The sequence below is a fragment of the Lithobates pipiens genome, unplaced genomic scaffold, assembly GCF_037356315.1.
Source record: "Lithobates pipiens isolate NorthernLeopardFrog02 unplaced genomic scaffold, aLitPip1_a1.2 Scaffold_4, whole genome shotgun sequence".
NCBI lineage: Eukaryota > Metazoa > Chordata > Amphibia > Anura > Ranidae > Lithobates > Lithobates pipiens.
Window position 1 is genome coordinate 483295 of NW_027507852.1, and position 12066 is coordinate 495360.

A 12066-nucleotide genomic window follows, 5' to 3' on the forward strand; every position below is an offset into this window, starting at 1 on the left:
AGCTGTCAGCTTCCCATTGTTTTTCAATGGGGCTTCCCTCCCGCACCTAATCACAAGCAGTGACATTCGCAAGTATGAAAAGACAAGGTGTGTTACTGGCTGGATAACCAGGTGGAAAAAAAGCTCAAGGACCCCTTCCGCATGGGGCAGATGACAAGTCCATCTCTGCTCACTAAGCGGGGAGGGGCCTGTCAGAGCCCCACTGATTCATATGGGGAGATCGGATGAAAACGGACATGTCCATTTTTTTTCATCAGATCTCATCTAATCCGTCAGATGGAAGGCTGAACGTATCGCCACACATCTGACTTTAGCGGATCGGATGTCAGAGGACACATGTCCGCTTATATCCGCCTGCCTATAGGAGTCAAAGGATGGCCCCACTCGGATTCACGCTATGTTCCGTGAGCGGCATTTTAAAGTGTCACTAAACCCAGGGCCCCACATTCACTGTATCTGGTCTCCCATAGTACACATAACATGGAAATGTAATTATCTTAGTAAATATGAACTACAAAAAACCTTTTGTCATCAGCAGTATATAGCAGTCTTGTGACGTTTAGCAGTGTCCGGTTAAAGCTTGGAGGAGTTTATCCTACGGACTGTCCTTAGAGGCTGCAGGATCCCTGACCCTCTGTCTGGACAGTGCTGATTGGCCCTGTTCTGATGACATGCACCCTCCCAAAGGCAAATGGATTGGGGACAGTGGAAGAAGGGGAGGATCAGAGAAAAAAGGACCAAACAGCCTTTTTGCACAATATGCAGGATTAACCCCGTGGGGTTCCACAATGAGTATAACAAGGACGCTTTACTGCAGATAGAGATTGATTTTATTGTTGTGGGTTTAGTAACACTTTGATGCACTGTAAAACCCTGGTCACCAACAATTGTTTCCTTTATAACCCATTCACACCGCAACACAGCCCAGAGCATTTTATAGCAGAACACTGTACAGAAGCACATTACACTGCTGTACAGTGACATGAAGTGTACTTTTTGAGTTTGGGGGGTGAGGAGCCATGTTATGCTTTGAACACTCATCACACAACAAAGTGCTTCCAGCCGTGATCACTGTGAGTAATTGCTGGCTGTGCAAAGAGCCGCGAATAGCTGCAGCCTCCAACAACCTGTCACTATAGTAAATGGGGCCAGCGGCCACACCAAGGCGCAGCAGGAATCGGATTTCGGACACTAAAATTTGCACCAGCCTAAATCGCCGAATGTAGCCTTACAACAGCAAGGACGACGAGGGCCCCCCTCCTGAACCATAACAGGCCACATGACCTCAACATGGGGGGTGGTGCCTTGGGGCAGTCAAGGCTCTGCCCCTGCCCCCCTCCCAAAGCACCTTGTCCCCATGGGGTGTTGATGGGGACAAGGGCCTCTTTCCCACAACCCTGGCCAGTGGTGGCGGTGACTTCGCTGGCTCCTGTGTCAGGTAAGTGACACATAATGGACTACTATGTGATGCATAGTAGTCCATTATGCTTTGCCTTTGCAGCGAATGAAAGAGGAAGTAAACTCATCAAGGTTTACTTCCTCTTTAATATAGAGCTATCACTGACAGTTCCAAGTCTTCTACAAATGATCAGGAGTCAAGCGACCCACCTCTCAAAAACATGACTGGCTATCACAGTGATCGTTCAATAAAATCCACACCTGTACTGTTTTTTTTTTTTTTCTCTGAATGTATATTTTTCTACATGGGGGGAGAAGAGTAAACAAATAAAGATAAAATGGCTAGATAAGGGCAATCTAAATTGGTATCAAGGTCAGTGTTAAGCCTCGTACACACGATTGATTTTTCTGCAGACTTTTGTCTGAAGGACATTGGCCAGGAACTTGTCTTGCAAACAAACGGCAAGGAATTGTTGGCCAACAAACATGAACGTAGTGACGTACTAAGTGGTTTTTCAGATCTTTAATGACACCCTTTGCGCTCCTTCTGCTAATTTCGTGTTAGAAGAAGTTTGAGTGTCGATTCACGCTTTTCAGTTCATTTCTGAACGGCCATTCATCAACCAGCCACGTTGCGGAATCGGAGGAGATAGGAGGAGGAGGAAAAATTGGTTGCTTTATTAATGGTGACCAATTATGTCATATGCCTTTGCTGTGGGAGCTCCAGGAGAATAATCCAGATGATTATTGGAATTATCTCCAGATGACGGACCCCTGCTTTCACCAACTCTTGGCATTGTTGACCCCCTATATTAAGAAGCAGGACACATGCATGAGGCTTTTATTTTATTTTTTGGTTGAATAATGATTTTATTTGTTATATTTTCTATATTTTTGGATGCAGAGAATGCACTTTTTAGTTAAGTTCAATTGGCAGATAGCATGTCTAATTTTATTTGTTTTTTTTAATGCACAATAAAAAAAAAATTGTGGAGAATAATACTTTGTGTTTTACTTCAAATGACAGTTTGGGAGTAGGCAGTTACATTTGAAAAAATACAATGTAAAATTAACAAGGGATATCAACATAGTTGTATCTTTGATCTTAAAAACTATGGGATAATGGTCTTATGGTAACTTGCCTAAATAAAAAACAACAAGCATAATATTCTTGATATCACTAGAAAAAAAAGCCTTTGAAATTTTGTTTGCAATAACTCCACCAGTAAAGCAGCTTCATTATTATCCCATTAAAGTGGTTGTAAACCCTTACAAACCACTTTGACCTACAGGTAAGCCTAGATTAAGGCTTACCTGTAGGTCCAAGCAATATCTCCTAAACCTATATGGTTTAGGAGATATTTGCCCGAAAACGGGCACCGCTGTCTACGGCGCATGTGCCGTAGACAGCGGTGCGCAGGCGCACTGAGCGCAGCATTTCCAAGAATGGAGCTGCCGCGCGTGTTGACTCCCGTGCGCATGCGCGGGAGTGACGTCATCGCGGCTTCGCCGAATGACAGCGGCGGAGCTGCGAGACGCCACCAGCAAGATGGATGCGGCAGACTACAGGGGACAGCGGCTCCTGTGTCAGGTAAGTGACACATAATGGGCTACTATGCGATGCATAGTAGTCCATTATGCTTTGCCTTTGCAGGGAATGAAAGAGGAAGTAAACCCATCAGGGTTTACTTCCTCTTTAAAGAAGAGAATATGCGCTGCATTTCGAGATTTTATAATTTGCCACGTCACAAATGTTAATTTTCCATTATGAATGCTAATTTACAAGACTGACCTCTTCCAGCTTGTCCTTGCTTTCCGAGCATGCATGTTGTACTTTGAACTTTTGTCCGAAGGACTCATGTACACAAGCTCAGAAAATCTGACAACATACATTTGTCCGCGGAAATTTTTAATGCCCACCATCCAACATTTGTCTGTGGAAAATCCTACAATTGTCTGATGGAGCGTACGAACGGTCAGATTTTCCACTACGGCCTGTCATCACACATTTCCCGTTGGAAAATCCGATCGTGTGTATGAGGCTTAAGGCTGGGTTCACACATATGCAAATTTCTCCACATCCAACTTGCATGACAGGCAAGTGTGACTGCCTCTCAATGGAGCCCGTTCACACAGGTCTGGGGCGGCCCCAGTCCAGATTGAAAAAAATTATACAGTGCATGTTTGGGTCCGGTACAGGTGCAAGTTCAGACAAAAATTCGGACCTGCATTGCACCTGAACCGGCAAACAGACACACACCGGACCCCAGGCATGAACCTGCAGCCGCACATGTGTGTGAACCCAGCCTTAAAGATCACAGACCAGGTCAAAAGGCCACAAAGTGTGTTTTAGGTTGGATAACCGAAAATAAAAACACAAAATGTGCACTATTGTTTCTTGGCCCTACTACAGGTACAAACAACAAATTAACCCCTTTATGACATAGTAACAGATGAAGCATGCAGGAGGTGGGCTTCAAACCTAGGTGCCCCATATACATGTGTTCTTGTGTTTGTGCTGGAAGCCCTGTTCCCCATGACAAGATCGCTTTGATTGCTTCTGATTAGCTATCACAGTAATCAGTAACTGTGCAGGCCACCCCTTTTTTTTTTCTCCTCTGAATGGAGAGAAAGATATATTGTATCTTTCTCTCCTTGGCAGGGTAGAAGAAAAGTATGTAAAAAATAAAAAATTGATGAGGGTTTTTTTCTAGGCCAGTGGTCAGATTAACAACAACCAGGCCAATTCTGGCATTTCTCTCTTACATGTAAAAATCATAATTGTTTGGATAAATTACTCAGAACCCCCAAACATTATATATATTTTTTTTTTTTTTTTTTAGCAAAGACCCTGGAGAATAAAATTGCGGTTGTTTATACAGCAATTTTTTTTTTTTGGAAAAAAATACACTTTTAATACAAAAAAAAACACCATAGATAACCCAATAGTCTGGTAAAACATAAAAGATGTTACGCCAAATATATAGAGACCAAGTCACGCTTTAGAATTGTGCACATTTGTGGAGCGCACAAGGACAGAGCCCATTCTCTATGGGGCAGTCCTGATCAAAACCGGCTGCATGTCTGTTTCCATCAGACTGTCATCAGATCTAACCCGCTGGATGGATGGTGAACATAACGTACAATGGGTGGCCCGATCAGTCTGCGGGTGTGAAAGGGGCCTTATAGAGGAGGTCTAGTGCTATAATTATTGCTCTTGCTCTAACATTCATGGCAACAGGTCCTCTTTATGGAGACATCTGGGGTCAATGAGATGTCAGACAACTCCTCTACCCTGGAAAGTATGGGGGGGGGGACCCCATCTCAGCTTTCCAGGGGAAAGATCTGGCAGTGTTTACACATGCTAGCGCCAGAAGTTATGTCATGGCGTTGCTTCCGGCCCCCCAGGATCATAGCAGGAGAACTTAAGGTCAGCGGCCAGCTCTATAGTAATCTGCCCCTGGATCGGTTTTCTAGGTCCGCAAACACGCGAGAGCCACTGCAGGGTGGCACGTCCCCTCCCACTGCCTGTAAAGACAACCCAGCAGCTCATGAGCCACTAGGATGGCTTTTGCAAGATAGGGGATCGCTGGCTGAAAACATATTTGGATGATGCCTGTAGCTGCAGGGATCTTCCAGATAGCACCACTTCAACCTAGGGACATCATATGAGGGGCCTTCCGGCAGGAAGTGGTTAATGCAAGGGAAAAAGGGCACTATCAGGGTCAAAGATCAGAATCAGTATATTTTAGGTAGGATTATATAAAAAAAAAAAATAGCATTTTAAATTCATATAATTGGCAGTGCGTTTTAGGCAAGATTAAAAATAAAAACGCAAAGTGTGCACTGTTGTTTCTGGGCCCTACTACAGGTACAAACAAGTAACCTAGAAATATGTGGCATTGCTGTAGTCGTGGTCAGGAGAATTTATTTGGGTTGTTCTGTGGTGGCAAGTTATGATAATGGCAAAATACAAAGATATTTTTACCATTTTGTGACTGTAATGAAGGTATTCATTACCATTTACCACTAAATGAAAGCCCAATTTGTCCTGAAAAAACAAACAGTATAATCCATCTGGATACACCAAGTATTGCATTTATATGTATCAGACCAATGCTGCATCTGTCCCATGGCGTCTCTGCACTGAGGACCGAGCCATGAAACAGTCAATCCCTCGGCTCTCCGAGGAGAGCTGCTGACTGTCAATCAACAGCTCTCCTCCCTGCTCTTCTACGCTCACTGGAGCACAGCTCGCGGAGAGAATGAGACAGGCATCAGTCCAGCCACCTGGCAGATCCAGACTGTCTTGATTACATGATGCCTGGACTGATTCCAGAGACATCAGCAGAAAGCGGACTTCAGACTGCCCTCTGCTGAAAACGGGTCACAGGCGTGCAAACTGCACTCCAGTGATCCATAGGAGAAACCCAGCCAAACAAGCTCAGGCTGGAAGTCTCCTTTTAAGGTTTGTTGACCCTGGTAATGAAGGGGTTAAATTAAGCGCTTAATATTTTAAAAGAGAAACCACTGTCAACAGGGACAATTTTTAATCTTTAGGCTGTTAACATTAGTAACTAGACAAAAAAAAAAAAAAAAAAGTATGATATTTACTTGCTTTAACCTTTTTATTTAATTGCATTTCTTCAATTACTTCCTGGTTTCTGACCATATCTCAATAGTCTTGAGAGGTTTTGCCAGCTAAGCGTACCCTCCTGCATGCATGCCTGAATCATCTGCCCTTACTCAAAATGGCCAGAAAAGCTGGGGGTGTTCAAAATTATTTCACAGCAAAATAAAGCAGAACATGGGTGCCCAAAATGTGGCCTATGGAGCCCTCTCATGTGGACAGTGCCCTCCTGCTCTGGGATGGCAGGTCAGCATGCCCAGATAACAGGTTGCCGACCCACCATCCTAGAGCATCAGTGTTGTAAATGGAGTTGGAGATAGAGGAAGCAGGCAGCTGCATAAGCCAATGCTTCCTGTATAGCGCCAGCATCCGATCACAAGCTGAGTGATACCAAATGCACTGCGCTGGAAACAGAAACAGCCAGCGATACCTGAATGGAAGACTTATTAAAGGTCAGTTTATTACTAAAATCAGAGTGCATATGGGCAGGTCTCTTCTGCAGTGGTTCCTGGGCTGCTTTCAAAATGATCTGCAAGTGCAGCACAGTGTACCTGCAGGTCACCTGCACTGAGCCATAGACTTCTGTTATTACCTGTGGGTTTGGTGCACGTTCTGAAAACAGGAGTTTTGGTGCGCTTTCAAAAATTGCACCACACCTGCAGGATATAATAGAAGTCTATGGTAAAGTGCAGGTAATCCGCAGCACATCAGTGTGAAAGCAGCCATGGTCCCCTTTCACCCAATTGGGTTCACCTTTCAGGCAGACCTAATTGGACCCTCCATTCACCTCTATGGAGCGGCAGATGTAAACAGACTCTTGTTTACACCTGCCAATGAGATCTGCAAGAAAACCTAAAGGGGATCTGTTCCCTGCCATTTGGGTGGATGGAGGGCCCATAGAGTAGAGAAAGCTGTGTCTGTTCTGTATATGCCACGTGAACACAAACCTGTCATTCGCTCGCTCATGTTTGCCCATGACTGGTTGCCAAGTCACTTAAAGCAGTGGTCATCAACGCTGTCCTCAGGGCCCACTAACAGGCCAGGATTGCAAGATAACAAATACATCCCAGGTGATTTGCTGCTCAGTGATTGCAGTATTCTAGTCTGCATCGTCCCAATGTAATACGTAAAACCTGCGCTGTTAGTGGGCCCTGAAGACAGGAGGTGATGACCACTGGGTTAAAGTGGTCCTCACCCTTGAAAAGCTTGGGCACCAATGGCTTAGAACATTGAAGATCAAGTAAACAACATTTGTGGCACTCAGATCCAGTGTGGTTTGCGTTCAATGGACATAGTAAGCCATCTTCCATTTTGCCTTCACTCACACAAGGCTGGAAATGAGAATGGATGTGCACATAGACAGTTATCAGATCCTGTACTTGTCCCTTAACCACCCAACAAGCTGGCACAATGCCACCTTCCACGGAGCGGTTAGAAGACACCTTCCTTCTAGAGTCCAGCTAACAGGCCCATACAAAGCACTCCACCACTTAGACTCATAGAAGAACACGGCTCGTCATACTCTGCCTTTACCAAAGGCACCATGTACTTCCTGGACGCTTTCTTCAGCCCAGTGCACTGCTCTTCCTCACCCCACATCCGTGACCAATCCACTTACCTCCATCGTCAACCGGCTAGCCCCTTCTTTTTATAACCACACTTCTCCGCCTCCACCAAGATGGCGGAAGACCAGCTTCCGGTAAAAACCCCGGAAGTCACCGTGCCATTTTCCAAGTGCAGGACCAATGTGTAGTAAGTAGTATGGCTGTCACGTGGTGTCGTGACGGAGGACTGAGACGTAGGTTCTAGCTGTAGTCTAGTAACCAATAGGTGAAAACTTCCTGGAGCATCCGAGAGGAAGCCTGGAGAACGGATAGTCTCTTGTCATACCATCGAGAGCAGGTCCAGTGGGCAGAGAGACTACACCCTGTGATCCTCTGTGTGGTTGGTGTGCAGCAATCATGTCGTATGCTTATCTGTTCAAATATATCATCATCGGCGACACAGGTGCGGGCTTCTCCCACTTCTAGCTGTGCTGCTGCATGTGCTTGTGTGGACGTGTCTTCTGGTGGGCAAGTTGTATCAGCTGCAGGTGATCCACCCATAATAACAAAGGCTCTTCGTTGTTTATTATGGATCGTATTCCCTAACGTTCCTCCTCCTCCTTTTATTTTCTGCTTGTTGGGGGTTCTCAATTGTTGATTACTAAAAGCAGATTGGTATGAGGGGAACTTGCATTTATTTCATAATCTAAAGTCCTGTGAGGAATAAGGGGGCAGCCATTGCTGACTTTTCCTTCTGAAATGCTATGTGCCTGGCTGTCATGAAGGACCTCTTCAGTAATTACATTGGCTCAGGGCTATTATAGATCAAGACTAGGGGTGAGCGCAGGTGTGTTCGCATGGAACACGTGCAGAGCCTGACAGGAAGCGAACGCAGCGTTGCGCTAATCACAGGCAGTGAGACTTTGCCTCGGTGTGCGGCTGCAGAGATCGGGTAATGTCGCACTGCCTGTGATTAGCACAACGCTGCGTTCACCTCCTTGCGGGCTCTGCACGTGTTCCATGTGAACACGCCTGAGCTCATCCCTAATCAGGATTTGTAAGTATTCTGTTCTGGGCCAGTCACTGGCTCTGGAAGTGGGTCAGTATAACAGCAAGGAAGATTCGCCTCAAATGTGCTTTATCATTACATGATTAAGCACACTTGAAATGGGTAAAACGCATCTACCAGGCATTCTGGTCCTGCGGTGTTACTTGGTATGTCCAATAAAGGATCTTGGATCATTTCTGTGGTGTGTAGACGTTTCTTCTTATTCAGCATACCAGCAGCTAGCATTTTCAGGAAAAGGACAGCATGGCAGCCCCCTTATTTCGCACAAATTTTGATTGTGAAATAAAATGTATACATTCTAGGCATACTAAAGGGATCAATACTCGCCTTTCTAATCCATCCCTTGCTGGTGTCTTCTTTTTTTTTTTTTTTTTTTTGTGCCATCTTCATTGGCTGGCATGGCATGACATCACTCCTGCACATGTGCAGGGGGCTAGTTGTTCCAGCACGCAGGGATTGGCCCAGCTGCGCTGTGCATGCACAGGAGCTAGTTGTTACAGCACACAGGGATTGGCCCGGCTGCTCTGAGCTTTGCATGCGCAGGGGCTAGTCGTTCTAGCACACAGGGATTGGCCGCTGTAAGCTGAGCTGTGAATGCGCAGGAGCTAGTCATTCCAGCACACAGGGATTGGCCGATGTAAGCTGAGCTGTGAATGCGCAGCTCAGTTTATGTTCTGGGGATTGCTGTGAGCAGGCAGATAGGTGTAGTTTATTGCAGAAGAGACATTACAGGTCTTTCTGCAAAAAATAAAAAATAAAACCTTGCATGCTCACAGTATGTAACAGCGGAGCTTTAGTTGCATGCATATATATGCACTTGTTCCTTCTGGTTAAAAGAAACTTTAGTAAAGATTATTTTTGATCTTTGGCCCTGGTTCGCGCTATTTTGATGCGGGACCAGCGCAATTCTAGTGCGGGTTCCCACATTGTATCTTCCCTGCAGCCAGGGAACTACCCTTTGCGAACCATTGCAATTGTCGATACAAAGTTGATCACGCCCACAGATTGATTCACAGATTGCAGGGCGAACAGGCAATTCAGACAGGAATTGGACTGCATAGGTGAGAATACCATACAATCTGATTCCAGTGTGGGAAAAAAAAGGTTCCTGTAGCATTTTTGTGTCAAATGCAATGAGAGTTCAGCCATACAAACTGGCTGAATTCACATCGTATGTGATCTGCACAGCAATGGAAATGCGTTGTGAATCACATGCAATGTCTGTGTTCGCAGTAGTGTGAACCCAGGCTCAAAGTTGTTGTAAACCTCAGACATGAAATCTGAACAAAGCATCTCCCTCTATAGTGTTAACTTGTATCAATTAAGAGCACTAAGGCTGGATTCACACCTATGCATTTTAAGTACTTTTTGCATTTTGCAGATTGGCACCACAGAATGTGTTCCATAGGAAACAATGTTAAATGTACTGTAGTCCAAATCTGCAAAATGCAGAAAGCACTAAAAATGCATAGGTGTGAATCCAGCCTAAGTGTAATTTCTCTCTACTGCTTTGTTCCTCTGCTATCATCATGAATCACTTCTGACAAGTTTTCCTGACACTAAGGCCCCTTTCACACTGGGGCGATTTGCAGGCATTACAGCGCTAAAAATAGAGCCTGCAAAGTGCCCTGAAACAGCCGCTGCTGTCTCTCCAGTGTGAAAACCCTGAGGGCTTTCATACTGGAGCGGTGCTCTTGCAGGACGGTCAAAAAAGTCCTGCAAGCCGCATCTTTTGGAGTGCTGTAGGAGCGGTGTATTCACCTAAGGCGCCCCTTCCCATAGAAAACGGTGGGGCAGTGCTGCAAACTCTTTTTTTGGCCGCTAGCGGGGGTTAAAACTGCCCCACTAGCGGCCGCATAGTGCCGCTAAAAAGGTGCCCGCAATGCCCCAGTGTGAAAGTAGCCTTAGAGAAAAATGGTGATGGGAGGGATCCCCAGTAGATTGACAGCCTCAGCTCTGTTTCTCTCGTCCCTCCAATCTGCTCTCAGAGCTTTCCTCACTGAGCTCTGCAGAGTGGAACTTCGGCTCTTCTCTGCACCCTTTTTTACAAATTCTCAGAAGCTTTAAATATTCATCACTTTGAGTGCATGTAGCTAAGAGAAGACTGCAGATATACAGGTACAACTTATGTAAGAGGATTTGTTTCATCTTTGTGTATAACATGAGGCAAGTCACTTCAATATGTATATGAGGGTTTACAAACACTTTAATCTAGAGATCCAGTGGGACACCACTCCTGATCCCTTTGCACCCATTGGCAAAACTAGTATGTAAAACCCATTTGAACTTTCAGTTTAAATCCACTAAATATGTTTCAGATCCATCAAAATGAAAAGCTGTGTAAATTCTTTTTTTTTTTTTTTTTTTTTTTTCAAAACTAGCCCCAACGGGAATAGTAAAGCCTGTCCCCTGCCAGCATGCTGCAGAGTATGATCCTTGCGCTCTCTATGGGGAAGCAGTGATCTATTTTCAGGGGTCTGACCTGCCCCCAACTGAGTAAGCTAGAACTCTCCAATTTGCAGGACACATGAGTTTTACTAACTGCAGAGGTATAGGTCTTAATCAGTAAAGGTTGTGAAAGACCTTTAGAACCCATTCACACTTGTGCAACTTTGGACTTCAAAGTCACATGGCAAGTCATACCTCATGTTTTCCAATGAAAACCATTCATTTATGTGCGACTTAAAGTAGTTCATGCACTATTTTTGGTCTGACTTTCATATAACTTGAGGGCCATAGACTTCAATGTTAACCCTCAAAAATTGCATGAAAGTCCTACCTGAATGTTTTACATTTAACAGTTGATCGATCCAACTTTGCAGAGCGACAACAAGTCACATCCAAGTCTCGCCTATCCAAAGTTGCAGTCCAAAGTCGTGTGACATTGGAGTCGTACAGGTGTGAATGGAGCCTAACAGAGTGCTTGCTGCTTCCCTATATAGAACAAAGGTTGCACTCTACAACAGCTAGCACCTGACAGGCTTTACTACTCAGGCTGTGGCTGCTTTAATGGGACAACAAACTGTAAGGCATTTAACAGTTCTTGTGCTGAGCCACCTGAAATGTATGTCAAATCGCATGCCAAATCGGAGCCTATTGTTGGCATAGGCACCATCCGAATTGGTACGATTCTGCATCGATTCCCAAAAGTAGTTCCTGCACTACTTTTGGTGACTTTGCGGGCCATTTCAATAGACATCTGTGCATGAACCTGCACAGATGTCTTAAAAATCGCCCCCCTGATGCCGGATTGAAATCTGGCTTAGAAAATGTGCAAGTTCTGCTGAACTTGCGCGATTTCAAACTCGCCCTTAGCGTGAATCAAGCAAAACTGTGGCTACAGGTGACTACTGCTGACAAAGCATTTGTCCAGTGCACTCTCTCTCTCTCTCTGTGTGTCTGTCTGTCTTTTGCTATGTAAGAGT

The 12066-nt window shown here is 45.0% G+C and overlaps 2 protein-coding genes across 7 annotated transcripts in view; one reads left to right on the top strand and one right to left on the bottom strand.

The window, feature by feature from the left end:
* TOX4 (TOX high mobility group box family member 4) overlaps positions 1–12066 on the bottom strand; it is a 66445-nt gene that overhangs the window by 48033 nt on the left and 6346 nt on the right. For 2 of the 3 annotated variants that reach the window (XM_077466858.1, XM_077466857.1), the window contains exon 1: positions 7647–7788. The exons of the other annotated variant lie outside the window; for it this stretch is intronic. In XM_077466858.1, coding sequence (XP_077322984.1) covers positions 7647–7652 — 6 coding nt within the window. In that variant the 5' untranslated portion in view covers positions 7653–7788. Of the gene's footprint in view, positions 1–7646; positions 7789–12066 lie in introns of those variants that run through there. 3 annotated transcript variants of the gene reach the window in all.
* RAB2B (RAB2B, member RAS oncogene family) overlaps positions 7857–12066 on the top strand; it is a 49943-nt gene continuing 45733 nt past the window's right edge. For 2 of the 4 annotated variants that reach the window (XM_077466862.1, XM_077466863.1), the window contains exon 1: positions 7857–8035. In XM_077466862.1, coding sequence (XP_077322988.1) covers positions 7997–8035 — 39 coding nt within the window. In that variant the 5' untranslated portion in view covers positions 7857–7996. Of the gene's footprint in view, positions 8121–12066 lie in introns of all 4 variants that reach the window. The other 2 variants (XM_077466861.1, XM_077466864.1) reach the window with 2 other exon arrangements.